Source organism: Saimiri boliviensis, chromosome 6, assembly GCF_048565385.1.
Source record: "Saimiri boliviensis isolate mSaiBol1 chromosome 6, mSaiBol1.pri, whole genome shotgun sequence".
In the NCBI taxonomy this organism is placed as follows: domain Eukaryota; kingdom Metazoa; phylum Chordata; class Mammalia; order Primates; family Cebidae; genus Saimiri; species Saimiri boliviensis.
This window is the reverse complement of record NC_133454.1, coordinates 80,518,523-80,545,844: the sequence shown is the minus strand read 5'-3', so window position 1 is coordinate 80,545,844 and position 27,322 is coordinate 80,518,523. Positions and strand designations below refer to the sequence as shown.

The 27,322-nt window shown below is 39.6% G+C and overlaps 1 protein-coding gene across 3 annotated transcripts; it reads left to right on the top strand.

The window, feature by feature from the left end:
- Positions 1 to 91: 91 nt before the first annotated feature.
- ZBED5 (zinc finger BED-type containing 5) lies at positions 92 to 25,431 on the top strand. Of its 3 annotated transcripts, none has more exons than XM_003919837.4 (3): positions 92 to 283; positions 1,889 to 2,002; positions 3,058 to 25,431. In XM_003919837.4, exon 3 carries the CDS (start codon positions 3,199 to 3,201, stop codon positions 5,278 to 5,280), a length of 2,082 nt encoding a protein of 693 aa, XP_003919886.1. In that variant the 5' UTR covers positions 92 to 283; positions 1,889 to 2,002; positions 3,058 to 3,198; the 3' UTR covers positions 5,281 to 25,431. The 3 variants fall into 3 exon arrangements, with proteins under 3 accessions (XP_003919886.1, XP_003919887.1, XP_039327460.1); XM_003919838.4 differs by having other exon boundaries at positions 3,026 to 25,431; XM_039471526.2 differs by having other exon boundaries at positions 1,889 to 25,431.
- Positions 25,432 to 27,322: the final 1,891 nt, after the last annotated feature.

Genomic DNA, 27,322 nt, shown 5'->3' with positions numbered 1-27,322 from the left:
GGCGGGGCACAAAACTGGCGCTGATTGGGCGGTGGCGAAGTCGCTCGTGAAGACCGTAGGGTTCGGGTGCTCCAGAGTGCTAAATTTATCTTCAGACCAGCGACCGCGCCAGCCGCGAATCGGATCTCTATGGAGGTGGCCTAGGCGATATCCCTGAGCTGAGCGCATCACCCTGTCCCCGAATCCTTCTTTCCTCTGTTTTGTTTTTCATTCCCCTTCCCTTCTCCCCTCCCCCTCCAGTCCGCGACGACTGGCTCTTGACCCTGCTCAGGCCTCGGTGAAGGTGAGGAGCAGAGCCGCCGCCGCCGCGCCTAAGCGGTGCGCTCTGAAATGGCCGCTTCCCGGAGCTGTGTAAAATGGCGGTCGCGGGCTCAGCAGGGGACCGCGGCGCTGCTCTGCAGCCCAGCCGCGGCGAAAACCGTTCTCTCCATCGCTGATGGACATGAAGTAGAGAGATGGTATTGGGTGCTGAGACGTTTTCATGTGGCCGTTAGCGGAGGCGGCCGCCGGGGGACGCGACAGGAATCCTGAGGCGAGGGTGGGCTGCGACTGGTGGCGAGCCTCCCAGTCGTGGAGATCTGCGGGCAGCGCGCACCTGTGCCAGGGAGGCGCTGAGGGATTGTTGGCCCTGGCTGCACATCCAGGTGACGGTTTAGAAAAGCATTTAGGTGTTGAAGTACCCACCTTTGTGGTTGACCTGCACTCCTACCCTGCCCTCCTGACCCTAAGGGTATTGTTACCAGCCGGAACCGCCCGAGGGGGGGGAGGGGGGAAGGATTGTGATACCTGTCAGTTTACCCGGAAGGAAACCAAAGACGAAGGTTTTCCCCGCTCTTCAGGGAGTGGAATGGGAACTTTACTCTCAAGGGAGTCCAGATTCTTTGTCCTCCAGAAATTCTGGGGGATCACCTTTGAAGAGGTGGGGATGAGAACCTCCTTTCTGAAAACAAAAGCTTCCTACTCTTCTGTGTCCTTCTCTAGCGACAAGGGAGAGGGATTCTAATCTTAGGTGAACCAGCATCTGCACAAAGTTCTCCGATGCAAAATCCAAATGGAAACTATGGAGGGAGAATCTGCTTTTTTGCTCCCAATAAGAAGTGGGGCTTTCTGCTGTTGCCAGTATAAGACCCTTGACTTTCTGGCAGTTGTAACCCATTCAGCTATTTCTCTGTGTAGCCGAACTCCTAGTAACCAGATTTTTTAGTACTTGGGGTATTAAAACCATTGAGGAACACACAAGTAATGGCTAGACACATGGGCTGTGCAGTCAAACATTTTGGGCTCTGTACTTGACTTTTCACATAGAAGAGGTGTTAACTTAGCGAGATGTGTTAATGCCTCTGTGTGTGTTTATCTCTAAAGTGGGGTTATTAATACTCCTTGTCTCTTCATAGATGAGATCATCTATATGAGGAACTTAGCACAGTTATTGGCATATAATAAACAATGATCACTCATTAAACATTGTTTCCCTGATAAGATTGGTTATTGGGGGACTAAAAGTGATAGTAGTGAAAGGACTATTTCATGTAATAGTGCTATGTATAATTACATTTTAGATTCAAGGTCTAGGTTTAGAGACATTAAGATGAGGCTGTACTTTTAAAAATTAGGTTTAAAGTTCTTGAAAGTGTGTTGTTGTTGTTTATTTAACTTATTTTTATGAAGTGAGTGGATGGGGGAACATCTCAAAGCAGCTAAATTGCCAGAATATTGAACAGGATGAAAATGTTAGAATTTTTACTAAGCGAGACGTCTTCTGTTTCAGTCTAAGATCTGCAATGCAGTAAAGAATCATTTGCACTGCTTAGATCCAGAAAGAATGGTCATCTTACAGGCTTATAGTTCTGCTTGTTATCCTGTCTAATTTTAATTTTTCTCATTCTAGGCTTTTGGTTACTCCCCTTCCCACCCCATCCCTTATTTTTATTATTTTGAAGCGTGCATTTCAAGCTGCCAAGGTGGAGAGAGGGATTACAGAGAGGAGAACGCCTTATTTCAGGTATCTTACCCTCTACCCTTTAATAGGAGAACCATTTTTTATTCAGGATCTAACATGAGAATGCAAAACCTACCCTATATCTATAGCGAGGTTATAAAGTTTAAACCTAAAGTAGCTATATTTGGGCAGACATAATTTATATGCCTTAATTTATAGAGCTAATAGTATTCTTTAGCAATCCTTAGATTGCATTATCCTTTTAATTATGATTTGTTTTATTATATGAGGCATAAACCTATTAAGTGAGAGTTTATATTTTCTCTAAGTCCTGGTTAAGTCTTCACCTGTCGTATAAATAGAACGCTGAGTAATCCATAAAAATATATTACTTCCATTGAGTCTTAATTTGGATAATATAAACATTTATATAATTTAAGTCCAGAGAAACAGTACCTAACTTTTGATCTACAATTTATTCTGCATTGTTAACACAGAGTATTTGGATACAGTAGAATTGTGTGTCTTGCAAAACTTGGAACTGTGTGTATGTTTATTTCACTTCTTCAGAATTGTTGATAGCCCTGAGGTGTCTTCAAGTTATATAATAGTATCAACAACTAATACATCTAGTAGCAGTAAGAATTGAAAGCTAAAAGAGATTTCACAATACTGTATACCATGAGACAGGGCTGATAACTATGGCCCGTGCTGTCTGGTTTTGTACCTCAAGTTTTATTGGAACACACCTGTGCCCATTCTTTTATGTATTGTCTATAGCTGCTGTCATGTTAAAACTACAAAGTTGAGTAGTTGCATAAGAGACTATATGGCCCTTTACAAAAAACCCTGCCAACCCCCACCATGGGACATATTCTTCAAGATCTCTTTCTTAAAAATATGTGTGACAACTCTTAATAGTTTCTTGGCTCAGTTATTCCCAAATTATGTTTTATAGAATATTAATATTCTCTAAGTTAATAAATGTCTTGAGAAAAAGATTGATGCTAATAGTTTTTCTTTATGGTTGATGTTAATATGTTTCTTTAAATATAGAGATTAAGACTACTAAACTCATTTCTATAGCTTTTATTTTTATGTGATAATCTACCTTTAAGAAAAAGTGTACCATACCTGAGAGCACCAGGAAGTCGCATGAGAGATCACCTGATACATGAACGTATGATGTTCCATCTGCGCATTGATGCATAGGCAGCATTTACAAATTAACTGATGTGTTGCTGTGTATCATCTCTTTGATGATTGCTCGTCTTCTTTGTATCCTGTCCTATAATTTCAACACATTTGTGATACTCAATGTCTGTTCTAAATTAACTATGTTTTGTACCACAAACTCATTGCCCATGGATCTGTTACTGAAACAAGGAAGTCTTAAACAAGAAGTGGAATCTTTCTGTTATCAGATTGTGTCTGAATCAAATGATCAGAAGGTTGGAATATTACAAAGTGAAGATAAACAGTTGCAGCCTTCAGTTTCTAAAAAATCAGAAGATGAGCTTTCCAGGGTCAAATTTATATCCAATTCCAACAAAATAACATTTAGTAAAAAACCAAAAAGAAGAAAATATGATGAAAGTTATTTGTCTTTTGGATTTACTTACTTCGGAAATAGAGATGCACCTCATGCTCAGTGTGTATTATGTAAGAAAATTTTATCAAATAGCTCTTTAGCCCCTAGTAAGCTTCGAAGACATTTGGAAACTAAACATGCTGCATATAAAGACAAAGACATAAGCTTTTTCAAGCAACATCTTGATTCACCTGAAAATAATAAACCCCCAACGCCTAAAATTGTGAATACAGATAATGAAAGTGCTACAGAAGCATCATACAATGTAAGTTACCATATAGCACTGAGTGGAGAGGCTCATACTATTGGAGAATTGCTTATCAAACCTTGTGCAAAAGATGTAGTAATGCGAATGTTTGATGAGCAATATAGTAAAAAAATAGATGCAGTACAGCTATCAAACAGTACTGTTGCACGTCGAATTAAGGATCTAGCTGCTGACATTGAAGAAGAGCTCGTTTGTAGACTGAAAATTTGTGATGGGTTTTCACTGCAACTAGATGAATCAGCTGATGTTTCAGGACTCGCTGTGCTGCTTGTGTTTGTTCGTTATAGGTTTAATAAGTCTATTGAGGAAGACCTACTCCTGTGTGAATCTTTGCAAAGTAATGCTACAGGTGAAGAAATATTCAACTGTATTAACAATTTTATGCAGAAACATGAAATAGAATGGGAAAAATGTGTTGATGTTTGTAGTGATGCTTCTAGGGCAGTGGATGGGAAAATTGCCGAGGCTGTCACCTTAATAAAATACGTGGCTCCCGAAAGCACCAGCAGTCACTGCCTATTATATAGACATGCACTAGCAGTTAAAATAATGCCTACATCTCTAAAAAACGTGCTAGACCAGGCAGTACAAATCATCAATTATATTAAAGCTCGACCACATCAATCCAGACTACTAAAAATTTTATGTGAGGAAATGGGTGCTCAGCACACAGCACTTCTTCTAAATACAGAGATAAGGTGGCTTTCTCGAGGTAAAGTTCTTGTAAGACTTTTTGAACTTCGTCGTGAACTTTTGGTTTTCATGGATTCTGCTTTTCGACTATCTGATTGTTTAACAAATTCATCTTGGCTGCTAAGACTTGCATATCTTGCAGATATTTTTACTAAATTAAATGAAGTTAATTTGTCAATGCAAGGAAAAAATGTGACGGTTTTTACAGTATTTGATAAAATGTCATCTTTGTTAAGAAAATTGGAATTTTGGGCCTCATCTGTAGAAGAAGAGAACTTTGATTGTTTTCCTACACTCAGTGACTTTTTGACTGAAAATAATTCTACAGTTGATAAAGATATTTGCAGTGCCATTGTGCAGCACCTTAGGGGTTTGCGCTCTACTCTGTTAAAATACTTTCCTGTAACAAATGACAATAATGCTTGGGTTAGAAATCCATTTACAGTTACTGTTAAACCAGCCTCATTAGTAGCACGGGACTATGAGAGCCTGATCGATTTAACGTCTGATTCTCAAGTGAAGCAAAATTTCAGTGAACTTTCACTAAATGATTTTTGGAGTAGCCTAATTCAGGAATACCCATGCATTGCAAGACGTGCAGTGCGTATACTTCTTCCTTTTGCTACAATGCACCTGTGTGAAACAGGGTTTTCATATTATGCTGCAACAAAAACAAAATATAGGAAAAGACTTGATGCTGCACCTCATATGCGAATCCGACTCAGCAACATTACTCCTAATATTAAGCGGATATGTGATAAAAAGACACAAAAACACTGTTCTCATTAAAGTTGGAGGGGTTTGCATGTCTCATGATAACCAAATGTAAGATGAAAATAAAAGATGATTTACTTCATCTCTGGTATTTGGGGGTTTTAAATAAAATAATTCAATTTTTTATGCTATTTAGTTAAAAAGCTAAAGAATCAAAAATTTAAACATAGTGTTACTCTTGGTATTTCTTCCTTACGTTGCAAATTGTAAAGGGTTCCATGATCATAACTGGGAAATAATGATCTGAAAGATAGAGTCCCAGTCCCTTAACTTGTCTCTTCAAGATCTAATCCCTTCCAGTCTTTCCCTGTCTACCCTGCAGCTCTCCAATCCCATGGAACTTCTTGCCATTCTGTAAGCATATCACACTGTTTTATGGTTTTAGGTCTCAAAAAGCAATTCTGTCCCCATCTTTCTGATAGGCTCCTATTTGCTTCAACGCTTTGACTTGTAGGTACTTGCATTCTCTGTATCTTCCTATTTTGATTCTGTTTCACACTTGTATTTAATGTTTGTGTCTGTCTCAACTGTGAACTCCTTGATGGTCTCATGGTTCCCAATATTTTAAGATTGGGTTCATAGAGAGTCTTACTGAGTCTTATTCTTCTCTATCTACATTATCTGGAAAAAGGCTTTACTAAATTAAATGCTCAGTAAAGGAAATAAATGCTAGTGAAAGTGAACCAACAAAAAATGGAATGGGCATTTCCTACATTCATTGATGGGTATGGTAGCACGTGTACACAATGCTACCCTTTTGAGGTTTTTGGCTAACTTGTTTGATTAACTAGAATTCAGTTATGCAGAAGTCACTGAGGAATGTCATAGTTTTGTGATTCAGGCTGAACTATTAAGGGAAAGAGGCGTTGAAGAGCATTTTCAGATACTTTGTTTCTTTCTCATTTCCTATATAGATTATTGTAAATTCCATATACAGTATAAATTAATGAGATTTTAGAGATGCTTAGATTAGAAATCAGTTCTTCTAATACTATAAGAAATTCCTGACTGGATCTCCTGTCTGGGCTACTCTTCCTATGTCACATCATGCAACACAGTTCACCAACTCAGTGTTAAATATTCATGTTACTCCTGTTGTCAAGAGCTACTGTAGAGAGCCATTATTTTATCTCACTTATTGAAACTTATCTCCCATTTTAAGGAGTAGGGGTACCGCCCCCCACCACCGTTAAGGCAGAGTGTGGTAAAATGACTAGGTTCTAGTACCTACTTTTTACTTTGTAATGTACAGTAATCTGAACCTCTTGAACCTCAGTTGTTTCATCTATAAAATTACAATTATGCTTCCTTTGAAGGGTTATGAAGATTAAATGTGAATGTATAAATATAAAACTCCTAATAGTAGATGATCAGGAACAGGTGTACAGTATGTATTAGTTCTCTGCTGTGTCTAACCATGTTCCAGTTAAACTTGAATCTATACTTCACCCTTCTAATCTGAATTTTTATTCTCTGGAGACTCAACAGTTTACCAGGTCATGGGACCTTTCCTAATCCAAGACAACAAGATTACACACTTCTAGTCCAGGTTTTTTCCCCTTTATTAAGCACTTAATTATCTGTAAGGAACTTTATTTTATTTTTTTGAGTCAGAGCCTCGTTCTGTTGCCCAGTCTGGAGTGCAGTGGCACGATCTCAGCTAACTGCAACCTCTGCTTCCCAGGTTCAAGCAATTCTCATGTCTCAGCCTCCCATGTAGCTGGGATTACAAGTGTGCACCACCACCCCTAGCTAATTTTTTTTTTTTTTTTTTTTTAGGCGGAGTTTTGCTCTTTAGCCCAGGCTGGAGTGAAGTAGTGCAATCTCGGCTCACTGCAACCTCCGCCTCCCCGGGTTCAAGTGATTCTCCTGCCTCAGCCTCCCAAGTAGCTGGGATTACAGCCACATGGCACCATGCCTGGCTAATTTTTGTATTTTTAGTAGAGGCAGGGTTTCACCTTGTTTTGTTGGCCAGGCTGATCTTGAACTCCTGACCTCAGGTGATCCGCCTGCCTAGGCCTCCCAGAGTGCTGGGATTATAGGTATGAGCCACTTCACCCAGCCTGTCAGGCACTTTAATAGATGCTTTGTATGTTATCTATATTTACAATAATCTTATGAGATTCAGTCATTTCTGGACTTGCCCTAGGTCATATGTAAGTAGCAGAATTTAGTTTAAAATACGTCTTTATCAAAGACAGTTCTTTTTCCCGTCATTGCCTTCCGAACTTTTCTAAGACTATTGAACAGTGACTTGGAAGTACAGCCTGAAACTACCTATTAGAATCTGGACATTTCTTGGAAGTCTGTTTACTTCTAAATTCACCCAAAATTGGCAGTCTACTTTAAAATATGACTTTATTTTCATGTAAATTATAGAGTAAATTGCTATCAACTACTAATTCTCCAAAGGATGTATCATAATTTATTGTATAAACAATGCTTTTTATTTACTAGTCCCAGAATTATACCCTAGTTTGAGAAGGATGTGTAGTGCCTTAATATCTGTGTCCAGCATGTATCTCAAGCCTGGCGACTAGACTCCTGTGATTGCTGAGTCCAAGCCCTTGATGAGATTATCTGTCCAAGATGTCAGCCTCTTAAAATATAAACCATTCTTGTTTTCTAGTCCTTTTCCCCTAAGCTCCTTGGAGAGTCTACATTCCTGCATTTAAATCCACGTCTGTTATGTGGTACCCTGCTATCTGCTACTAGACCTTTTTAATGCCTACCCATCTTAGTTATTGATGCCAGCTGTTCACTTTATCTGTAATGTATCAAGACTAAATTATGGATGCCATGCATGGCTAGTGAAAATGGGTTTTAGCATCTGAAGGTGGGTCTGGTGGACAATAGACAAGTCGAGTTCCTGATAGCAACTAGTTCTAGATTACCTAAATGTAGTTACCATGACTGAATCCCAAAGAGAAGATTCTTTTCCTTTATATTTAAACCCTACCTACCCTTCAGAATTGGCTTTTTATTCTGTAAATAAAACTAAAGGAAACTAAGTAAGAAGCACTGCCAGCCTCCCTTTCTTCCATACTTCCAAAGCCCTTTGGTTACCTTTCTGCCACTGTAACCCGTGAGACTAATAATGAAGCACTCTCTGGAGCTAGAGAGAAACCTCTGATAAACACTTTGTCCCAGAAGAACAACTCTTAGAGGAAGAAATGAATAGCATTCCATTTAATAAATGGAAGAGCTATTTGAGGACTAAATTATATTTTTATGGCACCCTCAAATGTTAGTTACTCTTCCAACTGATGGATGAAACAGTAAAATTCCCCCTCATGTGTCCAACCCAAAAGGACTCCCACTTTTAGTCCCTATATTTACAGTTATTGAAATTGCCTTGATTTCTTAATTAGGATTATTTCATAGATTAGTCTTGCCCTACCACCCCACCTACAAAAATACACCAATCATAAACTCTTTGTACCTATGATGAGTCCTTCATAAAACTTGGTAAATTTCTAATCATAGAAAAAGTGAACAGTGAATTGAGTTTCCTAGCTTAAAAAGTGAAGTATTAAGGTAAAAGACAATTCCTACTATTAGTAACATTGCAAAAATTAACTTTGGCCCAGCACAGTGACTCATGCCTGTAATCCCAGCATTTTGGGAAGCCAACACAGGCAAATCACTTGAGCTCAGATTCGAGACTAACCTGGGCGATGTGGCAATGCCCTGTCTCTACAAAAAACTACAAAAATTAGCTGTGTGGTAATGCACACCAGTTGCCTTAAACTCACTTAAGCATGTAAGGCAGTAACTAGTCTTTGCCTTTCAAACACTTCAAAAGCAGTATTTCTTTTTTTAGAGACAGTGTCTGTCATCCAGGCCGCAGTGCAGTGGCACCATCATAGTTCACTGTAACCTCACTCCTGGGCTGAAGGAATCCTCCCACCTCAGCCTCCTGAGCAGCTAGAACTGCAGGTATGCACCATCATGCCCAGCTTTTATTAGTAGTATTTTTGCAGAGACTGGGTCTTGCTGTGTCACCTAGACTAGCCTGTAACTCTCAGCCTGAAGCAATTCTGCTTCGGCCTTTCAAAGTGTTGGGATTACAAGGCATGAGCCACCATGCTCAGCCAGCAACATTTCTTTAATAAATTCCCTTTTCTTAAAAATGCAGTTTTGCTGCCCAAAATGTAAGTCACCTACAGTTCTTGAAAGAATCTGTCAGCTATGTAAACCTAGTTGCCTCTGGAACTTAGATGTTTGTTTACCTTTATTTTTAAAAGTTGACATAACTATCCTGTTAATTAGTACAATGGAAAGAATTCTTAAGTGGGTGATAACAGATTGTGTTCTGCAACTAATTAACTACCTTAGATAAGTTCATTTCCCTCTGTAGGCCTTAGTTTCTTAAGTGAAAGGTGCTGAACTAGAATGAGCTCTCTCGGCTTGGCGTGATTGCTCACACCTGTCATCCCAACACTTTGAGAGGCCAAAAGAGGATTCCTTGAGTCCAGAAATTCAAGACCAGCCTGGACAAAATAGCAACATCCTGTCTCTACAAAAAAAAACAAAAAACTGATAGCTGAGCATGGTGGCTTGCACCTGTAGTCCTAGCTATTCAGGAGGCTGAGGTGGGAGGATTGCTTGAGGCCAGTAGTTAAAGACCAGCCTGGGCAATGTGGCGAGACCTCATTACTACCAAAAAAAAAACAAAAAACAAACAAACAAAAAAAACGGAGTGGTGGTGCATGCCTGTGGTTCTAGCAACTCAGGAGATGAGACAGGAGAGTCACTTGATCCCAAGAGACAGAGAATGCAGTGAGCTGTGACTGCATCACTGCACTCCAGCCTGGGTGATTGAATGAGACTGTGTCTCAAAATATGTAATTAAGTAGAATGAGTTCTAAAATTCCAATCACATAAGATCAAAATTTAAACATAAGTAAAGATTAGGGTGATAAGATGTGCTCAGTCACTTGAAATGTATGGTTTTTGTCTTAGGAGCCAAGCTTTTTCAATTAGTCTTTACTATAATGCTTTCCACCAACCAAATGATCAAATATGAGTTGCCCCATCATGGATACTTGTTGGATGGAAAGAATGAAGTGCTTTTTTGGAATGGATAAATACTTTGAAATTTAGAAAACATTGGAAGGAAAATGAAAATGTTTGGTTATGACTGTATTGGAATCCAGTAACTAAAGTGTCAAGCAGGCTGTAGTGGAAATTGTTGGCTATCTCCCTGGCATGTATTTTCCTCTTCCAAATCATACCCTAATTTTACTTCATATATTCATTCTTTCCCTACATAATCAGAAGCTGACCCTACTCCAGCTTTGGGAGTCAACTTGTTTTGTCTAAGATGGTAACTTTCAAACCTTTTTTGATATCAACCCACAAGTAGAAACAGATTCTATATTGTGGTCCAGGTGTGTGTCTGTATATATAAATCAGTTTCATAAAACGAATAACTCCTCATATATGTTATGCAGTTTCAAATTTTGTAGTCCAGTTAATGTTTTAAGTGATGGTTATAACCCAAGAGTTAATTTCCTAATTCATTCTCAGGTGATGGCCCACTCCTTGAAAGACACTGGTGAGTGTAATGCAATTGCCCTTACAAAAATTGTTGAGAAACATGGATATAAGCCTACTGGAGGTATAGTATTACTGTGACCACAGAATTGGTCCAGGAATAGTATGTGAAAAGCAAGGGCAATAGTATGAGGGCTTAAAAAAAAAGATAATCCCTCACTCATAAGGAAGAAATAAGTGCCCTCTGTATGTGAGAGTGAGAATATTGCCACTCTAGCTACCAGCTTGTGGTTAAACCCAACACAAAGAAAAGGGCAGAGACTTTATGTGGTAACCTGAGTGCCTACATTTGTCTCTAACTTGCTAAAATTTCAGGCATGCTGAAAGGAATATCAAACTTCGACTAAATCTATAGCAACAGCAAGATACAAAAATGATGTGTTTGCTCTCAAAGAATTTACATTCTGGTGGGAGAGACAGACAATAAACTAATAAATGCTACAAGGAAATTTTTTTGGAAGTGAGTAAATGAAGGAGGGTCTTAACTGCAAGTGATCTAAGAAGGTCTTTTCAAGAAAATGATGTTTGAGCTGAGACCTCAGTGATAAGGAGCCAATCAAATGAAGATTGGGGAAAGAATATTCCAGAGGGAGAGAAAGCCAAGTACAAATACCCTGATGCAGGAAAGAGTGAGGTATGTCCAAGGAATGCATCAAAGAAATTGTCAGTAGGTAGGAAGGAGGCGGGGGGCTCAGGGTCTTACAGGCCAGTATAAAGAATTGGGATTTTATTTCAACTGTGTTGGGAAGCCACTGTGGTTCTCAAACGGGGAAGGGGTGAGGGTTAGGTTACCTCCTCTAAGGAGTATTGCAAATGTATGAGGGAATTGAGGGAAGAGCTATTGTAATGAGTATCTTAGACCTATTAATACCGATGTAATAGCCACCTACATACCCTTTCTTTTGGAAAGCTCAAAGCTTGGAAGACACTGTGTCTCTCAAAAGACTTCTGAGGAAATTCAGCAGTTTAAGGACCTCACTTTAGAAAATGCACATATTAGAAAAAAGAAAATACACATATTAATTGAAAGATTCTGTATCTTAATTTTAAGAGCAGTCACCATACTTTGAACCTCTTTTCATCCCACACAGCACCATGTTAGGCTCCTTGAGACTGTTAAATTGAACAACTATCCAAATTTGGGACTATGGAAAATTTCCTGGTTGTTACCTTTTGTCATGAAGTGTAATGCATTGATCAAACAAAAGCCTATGATCTGTAAAAGCCCAAATTTGACTTGTTTTTGTTTTAGTTGAGTGAAGGCATGAATATTTGCTAAGCCACCTACTAACTCTTCAAGTTGACTTGCTACTACCATGTGCTTTTGGCTGTCACAAATCTTTCCCCACTTTTCTGTTATTTTGGGAAAAGGAGACCAGAATACCTAGTGGGTAGAAGAGCAAAGACTCAGCCTTAGGAATTTCACTGTTGGAATTATATTTTTAATTTTTAAATTCCCTCCACCTTAAATCACCTTGGATCATATGATTTCAAGACTTCTTAAAAGAACTAGCCCCTATCTTCCTGCCCAGGGGAACCCTGATCTGAATAATAAGCACCGAGTAAGCTTGGAATAACAGAATGAAATTTTATTCCAAGGTTTTTCTTAGTGCTACTAAAATAATATTTTAAGGACCACTCTGGATGACTGTTCCCAGAACAGTTCCTAGGTATTAGGCAATTAATTCTGGAGTAGATATACAATCGTTTCATAGCTATGGAAGAATAATCGTCTAACTCTCCAGAAGCACTTTGGGGCTTTTAAAATGCCAAGTGTTATTTTTGCTATTCTTAGATGTATACATGTAAAGGATAGACACCACTTATACTTTAAGAAGTAAAAAATGGTATATTGTCAAAGACTCAGAAGTTTTTGGAATTCTTGACAGATTTTCCCAGGTTCATTCAGCAATATTTATGCACTTTTTTTTCCTCAACCAACCACCTATTTTGAAAGGCAGGAGTAAAGATGGCTGTAGTATACATGTACCTAAACAGCATTCCACTTTGCAAATACCCATCCCAGCTTTAAAAAATATTTATGGCCTATCAAAGCACCATAATTTGACCACACAGCTGTCATCAGGAACAAACCCAACATCCATTTTTGTTTTCTTTTTTAACATCATTTATGTTGAAGGGCTAGCCAACATTCCTTTTCAGAAAGGCTTTTGGGGGAAAAAACATTTCTGACAATCATACTGTGTACTTATTTTAGAAAATTAGCTACTCTCAAGCTTCAGTATCCAGTCAAATATAGAGCTCTAGTCTGTTTTGAGTCCTACTGTAATACTTTCACAACAGACTGACTACCAGTTACGAAGTTCTCACATTTTTCCTGCATGCATCAAGTAATTCCAGGAATTCCTAAATTGTGCAGCACCCCTAAACTCTACCTATTCTAGTTTTGCTTAATTTTGTACTCTAGGAAAAAAGGCAGAATCTCACCAACTAAACTTTATTCAAGAACATGAGAGATGAATAGTATTTATCAAACCTTTGTTAAGGCTTGAAGTTCAAGACACAAACTCTATTGTGGAAATCAATAAACAATTGTTTGGTGTATGTATGGAGCATTTACTTGGTATTTAGCTAGTCAAATAACGAAACATACAACCATACCTCTGCCTTGTATTACATCACTGGTATTGAAATGAACTTAGGAATCTGGACAAAGTTAATGTAGCATTTCCAAGTCATAAAATATTTTAAAACATACTAATTCAGACTAAATAAAAAAAGACTAAACATAAATGTTTAATGATAAGTTTAAGTTGTTATTTCCAATTTTATAGAGTAGAATAGGGAATGTAAGATCGGTGAGGGCAGGAACCTTGACTTTCTCATCCACCTCTGTATTCTCAAGGCCTAGAATAATGCTTGATGCCTAATAGTTCATTAAGTGAGTGTTTGATATCAACATGTTAGTGGTGGGAAAAGGACTAGATTTGAATCTGAGCTCTGACACTTTCTAGTTGTGGACGCTTGTTCAAGTCACTTGATCCTCAGTTTCTTCATCTCTTTTAAGAGGAATAATATTTTATTCTTTGTTTTACAGCCCTGCTCTGAGAATCAATGTAATACATGCAAAATCCCTATGTAAAATGTTATAGCATTATTAAAAAATCATTATTTTAATACTAACAATGTTATAACACAACATTGCCTGGTAGAGATTTTTAGTAGATTGAGTTAATAATAGTTACCTTTTTTGTTTTTTTTTTCTTTTTAATCGCATTGGATGCCAGATGCTTTATATATGTATTTCATTTAACCATGATAACTCTGTGAGGTAAGCTATCAACCCCATTTTAGAGTTGAAGAAACTAAGGCTATGTGTTAGTTACCTATTGCCTAACAAATTGCTCCAAAACGTACTGTCTTAAAACATCAACATTTATTACCTCAGAGTTTCTTTATGTCAGGAATCTGGTGGAGCTTAGCTTCAGAGTCTCTCACTGGCTGCAGTGAAGGTGTTAACAAGAGCTGCAGTCATTTCAAGACTCCACTAGGGAAGGATCCACTTCCAAGCTTACTCCTATGGGCAGGATTCAGTTTCTTGCAGGCTGTTGGAAGGTCCTTGACACATGGACTTTTACAGGGTACCTCACAACATGCAAGCTGGCTTCATCAAAGTGAGCAAGTGGGAAAGCACCAGTAAGACCAAAGTTATAATCCTTTGTAACCTAGTTTCAGAGGTGACATCCATCACTTTTGTTATATTCTATTCATTAAAAGCAAGTTACTAGGTCCAGCCCATTTTCAAGGGGAGGTTATTACACAAGGGCTTGAATACCAGGCGGCAGAAATCACAGTGAGCCACTTTAGAAGGCGTCTCCCTCAGGATCTGGGTTCTCAAGTTGCTTATCCAGTTCTACAAAGCTAGTGAGTAGCAAACCTGACATTCCAAGTTAATCTGCTGCACTACAGAGCACACAGTATTTCCATATGTTACTCTTCTCTCAATGAATACATGGAATTTTAGGTATTTTTATTTATTTTATTTATTTTATATTTATGGTTAGCATAAACTTGCCTAGAGATGAATTTTCCTAAAGCATTAAAAATATTTGTTTTGTGGCATGGATTAGCTACCTTCATTCTAACTTTTTCCAAGGATTGTTCATCCTAACCAATTTTCTTAATAGATAGGAACAGCTAACTCTTTTTTCCTTCTTGGTCTGTGATAATAAATTCCAAGTTTTAGTTCATATTTTAAAATCACAGAAAGTAGAAGTCACCTCTCAGCAAGATTATCTAAGGAAAATAATCTGGTGGATACGCTAGTATTACTAATGAGAGCATGTCTTTCATTTGTTAATTTATTCACAGTTTAATGAGGTGTGGGGACAGACATTTATAAATAACAGTAAAGATTTATACAAGGACCTGTAGAAGTTCAGAGAAAAAAATATGGTGAAAGAAGTATGAGTCAAAGACAAATTCATAGAGAGAAATGCTCTATTTGAGTCTGAACCATGAATCTGAATTTATCAGGTGACCCAGGCACTGTTTTTGTTTTTTAAGCCCTCCTCTTTTTTTAAGAGACAGGATCTCACTCCGGGCCTGAGTGCAGTGATGCCATCATAGCTCACTGCCACCTCTAACTCTTGGCCTCAAGTAATCCTCCCCCTGCCTCCGCCCTCTGAGTAACTAGGAATATAGGTAGACATCATGATGCTCAGCTAATTATCAATTTTTTTTGTCAAGATTGGGGCTTGCTGTTTTGCCCCAGCTGGTCTCAAATTCCTGGCCTCAAGGAATCCTCTTGCCTCAGCCTCCTAGAATGCTGGGATTATAGACTTGAGCTACCATGCTCAGCCTGCTCAAGATTATTGAGGATTCCTGGAGCCCAAGATTACTAGCAGACTTGGAATTTTGAGGAGTCTCTGAAGGAAGGGAGGTGGGATCAAATTGGCAGAGTAAGAATTCAGGCTCAGAAGATCAATTTTTTTAAAAAGTGAATTGATAGATGGTGTAGGGGAGTAGAAGGCGGGGGAGGGGATGGCACAGCATCCTAGAAAAACTATAAAGGATAACTTTTGGGAAGTGAAATTTGAAACCTCTGGTTGGGTTGGCTTCTTCCCTCTTTCATTCGTCAAAGCCAAGGGTACCCCAGAATAGTATTTGCCCCTAGCTAGCACAGTGACTCTGGAAACTTGGAGCCAATAAGCCAGGCAGTACCCCAGTGGCTACACTGCAGACAAGAAAAGAAGCCTCATTTCACACTCAGGATATTAGTCACTGGCATACCCTGTCCAGGATTACGTTTTATCCTTCCCTCACAATCACTAGAGCAAACTGATAAAGAGAAATGGCATCATACACAAAGAACAGGAAATATCGGCCAGGCGCGGTGGCTCACACCTGTAATCCCAGCACTTTGGGAGGCCGAGGTGGGTGGATCACGAGGTCAAGAGATCGAGACCATCCTGGTCGACATGGTGAAACCCCGTCTCTACTAAAAATACAAAAAATCAGCTGGGCATGGTGGCGCCTGCCTGTAATCCCAGCTACTCAGGAGGCTGAGGCAGGAGAATTGCCTGAACCCAGGAGGCGGAGGTTGCGATGAGCCGAGATCGTGCCATCGCACTCCAGCCTGGGTAACAGGAGCAAAACTCAGTCTCACAAAAAAAAAAAACAGGAAATATCAAGAAGAGAACAACCAAGTGACCAAGGAAGACCAGTACCATGAAAGCATGACACCAGACAGCAAAAAGCAAATAGTTATCAGAGTAAACAAAGGAGGATCTTTGAAATAATAATTAGTGCATCCTGGTGTGGTGTCAGGCATTCTGAGCACCTCACATGTTTATTTAAAATTCAGTTTGTATATAGAATATCCCCAGAGGAATATGAGAGAATATTGTTAATAATGAAAAAGAACCAGTTAAAGATTGTTAACATTAAAAAAAAATTACACCAGGCGTGGTGGCTTACGCCTGTAATCCCAACACTTTGGGAGGCCATGGTGGGTGGATCACTTGAGCTCACGAGTTCAAGACCAGCCAGGAAAACATGGCAAAACCTCATCTCTACAAAAGATAAAAAATTAGCTGGGGGTAGTCCCAGCTACTCAGGAGGCTGGGGTGGGAGGATGGCTTAAGCCCAGGAGGCAAAGGTTGCAGTGAGCTGAGATCACACCACTGCACTCCAGCCTAGGCATAGAGCCAGATCTTGTCTCCAAAAAATAAATAAATACAATACCATTTTTAAAAATTTAAAGGTGAACTAAACAGTGAATGGACTTCTTTTTTTTCTTTTTCTTTTTCTTTTTTTTTTTTTTTTTTTTTTGAGATGGAGTTTCGCTCTTGTTACTCAGTATGGAGTGCAATGGTGCCATTTCAGCTCACTGCAACCTCAGCCTCCTGGGTTCAAGCAATTCTCCTGCCTCAGCCTCCCAAGTAGCTGGGACTACAGGCGCGTGCCGCCATACCCAGCTAATTTTTGTGTTTTTAGTAGAGACGGGGTTTCACCATGTTGACCAGGATGGTCTCGATCTCTTGACTTCGTGATCCACCCGCCTTGGCCTCCCAAAGTGCTGGGATTATAGGTGTGAGCCACCGTGCCCGGCCTGGACTTCTTCAGTGAAGAGCGAAGTAGCAAAACTGGAACAGTAAACTAAAGAGTTATTTCAAAAGAACAAAGATAATGTGGAGGGTGATTTAAGAGATATTTAAAATAAATGCAGGGATTCCAGTATCTCATAGTTCCAAAGAGAGAGACATGATATAATTTTAGGGAGGAAATAGTAAAGAAGTGATAGAAGAAAAAGTCCATGGCTGGGCACAGTGGCTAACACCTGTAATCCCAGCACTTTGGGAAGCTGAGGCAGTAAGATCGCTTGAGCCCAGGAGTTTAAGACTAGCCTGGGCAACACAGTGAGACCCTGTCTCTATTTAAAAATATATATGTATTTTTAAAATGTTACAAATAAATATTCCTGGTATTACTCTAGTGTAATTTGTAAGACATATTTAATGTCATTTGCATCTAAGAAGGAGCAAACATTATTTTAGTGTATCATATTTTTATTGCCACATTGCAGCTAAAATTTCATCACTTAATGCATTTCTAAGTTATATATCCTTTATGTTTGCATACCTGTGCCTTTTAAATTTCGTGTGTGTGTGTGTGTGTGTGTACATATATATATATATATTTAAATATGGAGTCTCACTAGGTTGACCTGGTTGTTCTTGAACTTCTGGCCTCAAGCAGTCCTCCAACCTCGACCTCCCAAAGTGCTAAGATTATAGGTGTGTGCTACCATGCCAAGCCTAAATTTTTATTTTGAAATGAAGTTTATTTTGAAATAAAGTTAGACTGGCTGGGTGTGGTGACTCACCTCTGTAATCCCGCACTTTAGGAGGCCAAGGCGGGCGGATCACCTGAGGTCAGAAGTTCGAGACCAGCCTGCCAGCATGGTGAAACCCTGTCTCTACTAAAAATACAAAAATTAGCCAGGCGTGGTGGCAGGCACCTGTAATCCCAACTACTTGGGAGGCTAAGGCAGGAGGATCGCTTGAACCCAGGAGGCAGAGGTTGCAGTGAGCCAAGATTGCACCAGTGCACTCCAGCCTGGGAGACAGAGTAATACTCTGTCTCAAAAATAAATACATAAATCAAGTTAGACTTACAGAAAAGTTGCAAAAATAGTACAAATACCTACACATTAGCTTCCCCTAATGTCAACATCTTATAGAATTATAGTATTAAAATTAATAAACATAAGTACAATATTAATAAACATAAGTACGAAATTAATAAACATAAGTACAATACCATTAGCTAAATTACAAATATACCTTATATAAATGAGGAGAGAAAACAAGTCAATGGGAATAATTAACCTATATAGATATATACAAAATAGAATAAAGGAGATGGGTAGCTCCTACATCTTTATTTCTACAACTGGTCTTGTAAACTATTTAACCACATCCTTCCTTCATTATTCCATCTTCATATTGCCAGGATCCACAGCTGGTTAATAAACTTCCAATTAAGAGGAACCATTCTTGGGTTTTCTGGGTAGAGCATTTCTCCCTTGGATACTAACAGTTCTACATAGGCAAAGCTCAAAACTAACAGTTCTACATAGGCAAAGCTCAAAGTTATAGAAATAGAAAGCGAAACATTTGCGAGTGCATCAGTGGGTATCATAGTGGGAGGTGTTTATCTCACGCCTAGGTTTCCCAGCTGATATAAATAAGGGTAAAACAGCTCTTGGTTGCTGGTTCACAGCACATTGCTTTAGGATAGAAGTTGGCATACTTTTTTTTGTAAAGGACCAGATAATAAATATTCCAGGCTTTAAAGGCCACACATGATTGATATCTGTCACATTTCGTTTTTTTTTTTTTTTTTTAACAACCCTTAAAAACTATTTTTAAAAATTCTTAAAAAATGTACAAAAACAGGATTTAGGCCATATTTGCCTCAGACTATAATTTGCTAATCTCCGCTATAAGGCAATATCCTAACTTTGCACAGCATTCCTTCCCTACTGGCGCTGGAACTGTCTTCAAAAAGCTGTTCAAGAGTTCTAAAGGCCAGCTGCTTCTGTATGATGGAATGTACAGTAAGACCAGTGAGTCTGTGAGCATAGTATTCTGGGCCACCAAGGATTAACACTTGTGTCTGATAATCCCTCAAAGGTCAAGATGTTTCCTTTCCTCCTGTGCACAATTTTACCCTAGCAAATAACTATGTGTCCTTTTGATTGAAGGCTGAGAGAAAGATTTATCATACTTTTGATTTAATCACACAGTTCTTTCTCAAAGGTACATTGCATACTCTGTATTCTGAATCTCTGAACTTCTCAGGAATAGAAATAGATGTGGAATCTTTTAGTGGTGTCTCTAGTCAGGCCTGTGTTTTCCTAACCTCGAGTTTGTTCATTTTCACAAATCTTTAAGTCCTTAGTGAGCTACACATCTATTTTGGTACAAAAAACTATGATCAATTAGCAACCACCAAAGATCTCTGTAGGTCAGACCTTTCAATTACCCCTCTTGGTAATTGTGCCCAATGTTACTATAGCAGTTATATTCTGTTATCTGGCCTCTATCACCTCAGGATCCCTCACCACCACTGGAAGTAGAAAGCCCATTTCAAAGAAAAAGAAAAGAAAAAAGAACAAGAAAGGAAGCGAAAAAAAAGAAAAACCTATTTCAGTGCCAACATATGCAACCTCTATCCCCAGAGGACAGCCATTATAGTAATCTTCAGGGACACTTGCACTATACTCACCAGTCTATTCATGTTACGGTGTGAAGATAATGTGCTCTAGGCCCTCTGGGGGACACCAGAGTTGATAATCCAATACAAATAACAACCCATTTCAGACTGGGAACACTGGCTCGCACCTGTAATCCAAGAACTTTGGGGAGGCTTAGGCAAGAGGATTGCTTGAGCCCAGGAGTTCAAGGTTGCAGTGAGCTATGATTGTGCTGCTGCACTCCAGCCTGAGCAACAGAGCATGACTCTGTTTTAAGAAACAAACAAAAAGCCCACTTCAAGTTTGCTTTCTTCTTTCTTCCTAAACCTTTGGAGCTTATCTTCAGCATTATATCAAGAAATGTACTCAACTCAGCAATCCCATTACTGGGTAGATACCCAGAGGAATATAAATCATTCTACCATGAAGACACATACATGCAAATGTTCACTGCAGCACTGTTCACAATAGCAAAGATCTGGAATCAACCTAAATGCCTATCAATGACAGACTGGGTAAAGAAAATGTGGTACATATATACACCATGGAATACCATAAAAAAGAATGAGATCGTGTCTTTTGCAGAAACACAGTTGGAGCTGGTGGCCATTATCCTTAGCAAACTAATGCATATTCCGTTAGCAAATACTGCATATTCCCACTTACAGGTGAGAGCTAAATGAGAGAATACATGGGCACACAAAGAGGAACGACAGATACTAGTGCCTACTTGAGGATGGAAAGTGAGAGGAGGGAGATAAGCGGAAAAAATAACTATTGGCTTAGTACTTGGGTGACAAAATAACCTGCACAACAAACCCCTGTGACACAAGTTTACCTATCTAACAAACCTCACGTGTACCCCCGCATCTAAAATAATAAACAAAATTTATTGGGGCATGTCAGGCGCAGTGGCTCATGCCTGTAATCCCAGCACTTTGGGAGGTCGAGGCGGGCAGATCACCTGAGGTTGGGAGTTTGAGACCAGTCTGGCCAACATGGTGAAACCCCATCTCTACTAAAAATACGGAAATTATCTGGGTGTGGGTGGCACATGCCTGTAATCCCAGCTGCTCAGGAGGCTGAGGTACGAGAGTTGCTCTAACCCAGGAGGCAGAGGTTGCAGTAAGCTAAAACTGGCCACTGTACTCTAGCCTGGGCAGCAGAGTGAGACTGTCTCAAAAAAGAAAAAAAATGTATTGGCAACTCAGTCCTATTTGGCTTCAGTCACCAGTTCAGTCTAGCTTTTAATTAATCAACTGAGCATAACTAGAACACTCAAAGCTGCCTGAACTAGTACCAGAATCTCAGATAAATGTTCTCATGTCAATACATTCAGCCCAATCTAAAATTACGTTACTTTTTTCTTGATCTTGCATCTTCAAGAGTCTATTTCTACATATATTCTCCAGCTTTTTGCCAATGCAGTTTAACAAAATCTTGCCATTCTTCTAGCATGTAATCCTTCTCTTCCCAAACTTACTTTATAATTAGTCCTTTAGAGCAATGGTCCCCAACATTTTTGGCACCAGGAACTGGTTTTGTGGAAGACAGTTTTTCCATGGACTGGTATGGGGGATTGGTGGGGTTGGGGCGGGGCGGGTTGGATTCAAGCTCATTACATTTATTGTATACCTTATTTCTATTATTATTACATTGTAATATATAATGATACAGTTATACAACTCACTATAATGTAGAATCAGTGGAAGCCCTGAGCTTGTTTTCCTGCAACTAGATGGTCCCATCTGGGGTGGTGGGAGATAGTGACAGATCATCAGGCATTAGATTCTCATAAGGAGCATGCAGCCTAGATCCATTGCATGTGTACTTCACAATAGGGTTTGTGCTCCTATGAGAATCTAATGCCACTGCTGATCTGACAGGTGGCAGAGTTCAGATTGTCATGCAAGCAATGGGGAATGGCTTTAAATACAGATGAAGCTTCACTCACTCACCTGCCACTCATCTCCTGCTGTGCAGCCTGGTCCTAACAGGCCATGGACCAGGTACCAGTCCATGGCTCAGAGGGAGGGGACCCCTGCCTTACAGCATGTGAGGATCTGACTCAATATACAGGTCTAGAGTTAGATATAGGAGATAGGATAGAAAAGGAGGAAAATTGCTATCCCTGTATAAGATGAGACCTGTATTATCTATTATTGTATGGCAAACTACCCAAAATTTAACAACTGAAAATGATAAGCATTATCTCACACAGTTTCTTTAAGTCAGGAATCTAGAATTAGCCTGTGGGGGGTGATTCTAGCTCAGGTTATCTCGTAACATTGACGTTGTTTGAGGCCACAGTCATCAGAAGGCTTGACTCAGGCTGGAGAATCTGCTTTCAATATGGTTCACTCACATACTTGGCAAGTTCGTGCTCGTTCTTGGTAGCAGGCCTTAGTTTCATGTCATTTGAACTTCTCTGTAGTGCCTTTACAAGATGGCATCTGGCTTTCTCCAGATCTAAGGCAGAAATGACAATATCTGTTATGACCTAGCCTCAAAAATCACACACCATCATTTCTGCAATATTCTATAGGTCACACAGGTCAACCCTATTGAGTATGAGAGGAGGCTGCATAAGGGCGTTTAATACTAGAAAGTGGAGATCACTGGGCCTTCTTGGAGACTGGTTACCAAAGGATCACAATATGGTTTTTGATATGGTTTGGCTGTGTCCCCACCCATATCTCATCTTGAATTGTAGGGACCAGGTGGACATAATTGAATCATTGGGGCAGTTTCCTCCATGCTGTTCATGTGATAGTGAGTAAATTGTCACGAGATCTTATGGTTTTATAAGGGGCTTCCACCTTCGCTTGGCTCCCAGTCTTTTCTCACCTGCCACCTGTGAAGAACATGTTTGCTTCCCCTTCCACCATGACTGTAAGTTTCCTGAGGTGTCCCCAGCCCTGCAGAACTGTGAGTCCATTAAACCTCTTCTATTTATAAATTACCTGGTCTTAGGTATGTCCTTATAGGAGCATGAGAATGGACTAATACAGTTTTCAACAAAGGCAAGACCAGCCTCATCAGAGGAGTAAACAGGCAGCTTCTGTGGGCATGGGACACTCAATAGATTTTGGAAGCACAGCATACCATTTTCGTAGTCCTACTCTTTTTCAGTTGCTGCCCTAACTTTCACATCAGAGATGAAGTAAAACCATTAATTCTGCCTTGGTCATAATTCAGCATTCTACTGAATCAGATTCTGCTTCTAATTTTTGGTATATTAGACCTGTGGCTATAAGGGATTTTTTTAGGGCAATCATAGAAAATCCCTGGTTTTCCGAAATACTGAGTTAAAAATTTGAAATATTGGGCCTAAAATTTTCTTTAACTTTTCTAGCATAGTTAGAAGCAACCAGTGCAACCCCTGCCCTTATATTCCTATATCTTCCATAATAGTCCATCCCAGCAGCCAGTTAGTCCACCAAAACCTTGCCTTTTCCTTTTCAACTTTTAAATAATTTTTGGTTTTTTGTTTTTTTCAGATATGATCTTGCTCTGTCACCCGGGCTGGAGAAGCATTGATGTGGTCATAGCTCACTGCAGCCTCCATCTCCTGTGCTTAAGCAATTCTCCTGCCTCAGCCTCCTAAGTAGCAAAGACTACAGGCATATGCTACCACACCAACTAATTTTATTATTACTATTATTGTTTTGAGACAGGGTCTCACTCTGTTGCCAAGGCTGGGATGCAGTGGCACAATCTCAGCTCACTGCAACCCCCACTTCCTGGGTTCAAGCAATTCTCTTGCCTCAGCCTCCCAAGTAGCTGAGATTACAGCCACCATACCCAGCTAATTTTTGTATTTTTAATAGAGATGGGGTTTTGCCATGTTGGCCAGGCTGGTCTTAAACTCCTGACCTATGGTGATCCTCCCACCTTGGCCTCCCAAAGTGCTGGGACTACAGGTGTAAGCCATGACACCCAGCCAAGATGATCATTCTTTCTAAGCAAAAGTAGAATATATATATGTGTGTATTTTTGTTTGTTTGTTTGTTTTGAGATGGAGTCTTGCTCTGTCACCCAGGCTGGAGTACAGTGGCACAATCTTGGCTCACTGCAACCACTGCCTCCCAAATTCAAGCAATTCTCCTGCCTCAGCCTCCTGTGTAGCTGGGACTACAGGCACCCACCACCATGCCCGGCTAATTTTTGTATTTTTAGTAGGGACAGGGTTTCACCATGTTGGCCAGGCTGGTCTTGAACTCCTGACTTGTGATCTGCCAACCTCCACCTCCCTAGATGCTGGGATTACAGGTGTGAGTGACTACACCTGGCCAGAATATATTTTCTTATGTAATTGAAAAGTCTGGTGGATAGACCTTGATTCAAGGACTCAAATCATGTCAGTAAGAATCTATCTTTTGCTATGTCTTGGCTCTGCCTTCCTCTGTGGTTTCATTCTTAGGGAGATTCTGTGATAGCAGAGATGGTATCTAGCTTACATTCTACAAGTTTGGCAAGCCACAGGTGATAATTTAAATAACTTTCTCCATTGTGTATCATGAACTACAAGCTTTCTTTTTTTTTTTTTTTTTTTTTTTTTTGAGACGGAGTCTTGCTTAGTCACCCAGGCTGGGATACAATGGCATGATCTTGGCTCATGGCAACCTCTGCCTCCTGGATTCAAGCAATTCTCCTGCCCAGCCGCCCAAGTAGCTGGGATTACAGGTGTGTGCCACCTCACCTGGCTAATTTTTGTGTTTTTAGTAAAGACATTGTTCACCATGTTGGCCAGGCTGGTCTTGAACTCTGTACCTTAGATGATCCACCTACCTTGGCCTCTCAAAGTACTGAGATTACAGGTGTGAGCCACCACACCTGGCCAAGGTTTTTATGAATTATAGCATTGATATATATATATATATATATATATATATATGTATATATATATATATATAATATATCATCCTTTAGATCTTGATTTCTTGGTCATTTCTCAACCTGAGGTGCATAGCATATTCCCACATTCCATTTGGTAGCAATATGTGGTCCGAATGCATGCATTCATAAGTCAATGTGGCCAGGTCAGCCTGTGTGCTACTGAACTGTCAAAGGAAATAGCCACTCTGATAGGTAGACATGAGTAAAAATAACAGGAAAAAGTCGCTTCTTTTATTGATGGTTCCAAAGAAACAAACCAAACCAACCAGCTCTTGGATGTGAAGATAACATAGTGCTTTTTCGAAATGGAAAGAAAAAAATTGAGGAGGAAGAGGCCTGCTGTGGGAGTGTTTAGAGCCAGCCACATAAGAATCAGAGCTCCTCCTTCCTATGAATCCTAGGTGGCCCTATGTCTTCTGTGGAGTAACAGTATAAAACAGGGAGCTAATTAGAGTATTAAAATGTAAAACCATAAAAAAAAAAAATAGTAACAAGATCCTCACTGTCTTCAGATACAACTAGTTCAGACAGGTCATCCCACATTCCTGTTTCTTGCAAAGTTTATTGCCTACAACTTATCTTCTTTCTGCTTCAATCCATGTTCAGTTGCATAACAGAGAATCTGGTCAAGTTTAGCCATAACAGGATTTAAAGCAAGGAACTGAGGGTGTATAAAACTACTGAAAGGATTAGAGGAAGGTCTAATTCTACCTAGGCAAGCTGTAGGTCCAACTTCTTGGAACAACTTCCACCACTTAAAACTACTCACAATTTGTACCACTCACGACTGTTTCTACCATGATTAGAAAAGCTCCCACTGGACTGACACAGTGGCTTACACCTGTAATCTCAACACTTTGGGAGGCCAAGACAGGAGGACCACTTGACCCAAGGAGTTTGAGACCAGCTTGGGCAACTTAGTGACACCCCATTTCTCAAGAAATAAAAGTAGCCAGGAGTGTTGAAGCACACCAGCAGTCCCAGCTACTCCAGTGGCTGAGGTTTAAGGACCACTTGAGTCTGGGAGGTTGAAGTTACAGTGTGCCATGATTGCGCTACTACACTCCAGTCTGAGCCACAGAGTGACACCCTGTCTCAAAAGAAAGAAAGAGAAAAGAATAGCTCCTGCTAGCACTGCCGTAGGAATCTGCTGCCATTTTTGCTCACCACACAAATTATTACCTCCTCTGCTACTGCTATTATAGGAAACTACTTGATCAAGAATCATACAAATCACCTCTGCCAATCCACACAGCAAGTTAGAGTCCATGCGTCTTTCCTCTCTCCTGATATGACTTGATTCTGAATTTATTTCTCACAAGATGTATTGAACCAAATCATGGCTGAAATGCTAAATGAAAGGGATTCTGGTAAATGTCACTTGTTAGCTTTCTAGCTTCTGCAGATTAGAAAGGGATTGAGGATCAGTCCATAGCTCTCAAAACATTTTGTTCAGATCAAATATTATTACACTATAGAATTGGTTAGTAGAATTATGTTAGATTGAGAGTTCTTTTAAAAGAGATAAAATTTTATTCATATTTAGGATACCCAGTATTTACCATTGCCTCCCCCAAACAAAATCCCACAATTAAACAAAATACTCTTTTACAAACTTGTATTAATATTTACTAAGAACTTTTATGTATGTAAGTAAAGACTCACCTTAAATGATCCCTCTTTCTGCCAGATGCTACTTCTTGCCTTCACTCAACCCCTGGCTAAACTGAAATTTCCTCCCCATCATTTTTCTCTTATCACATCTTAGAAGACAGCATGATGATTGGAAAAATTAAGGACTTGCGTATCGGAGAGATTTGTGTTTGAATTTTGGCTCATTCATTTACAAGCTATATAATCATGGGTAGGTTATTAATCCCTCTAAAGCTGTGCTATTAGGATAGTAATACTTAACCTCACAAAGTTGTGAGGATAATGTGAGATAGTGTATGAAAATACCTGGCACTGTAATCCCAGCACTTTGGGAGGCCAAGACGGGCAGATCATGAGGTCAAGAGATGGAGACCATCCTGACCAACATGGTGAAACCCCGTCTCTACTAAAAAAAAATACAAAAATTAGCTGGGCATGGTGGTACGTGCCTGTAGTCCCAGCTACTCAGGAGGCTGAGGCAGGAGAACTGCTTGAACCCGGGAGGCAGAGGTTGCAGTGAGCCGAGATCGTGCCACTGCACTCCAGCCTGACAACAGAGCAAGACTCTGTCTCAAAAAAAAAAAAAAAAAAAAAAAAAAAGAAAAGAAAAGAAAATACCTGGCACATGGTAGACACTTTATAATATTATTAAAATGTCTTCCTCCGCCTCATAAACATAATTTTGGAATTGGAAATAACATAAGAGTTTATCTAGTCCAGTTT

Coding starts and splice junctions, on each gene's coding strand:
- ZBED5 (XM_003919837.4), top strand. CDS start 3,199: ATGATTGCTCGTCTTCTTTGTATCCTGTCCTATAATTTCAACACATTT.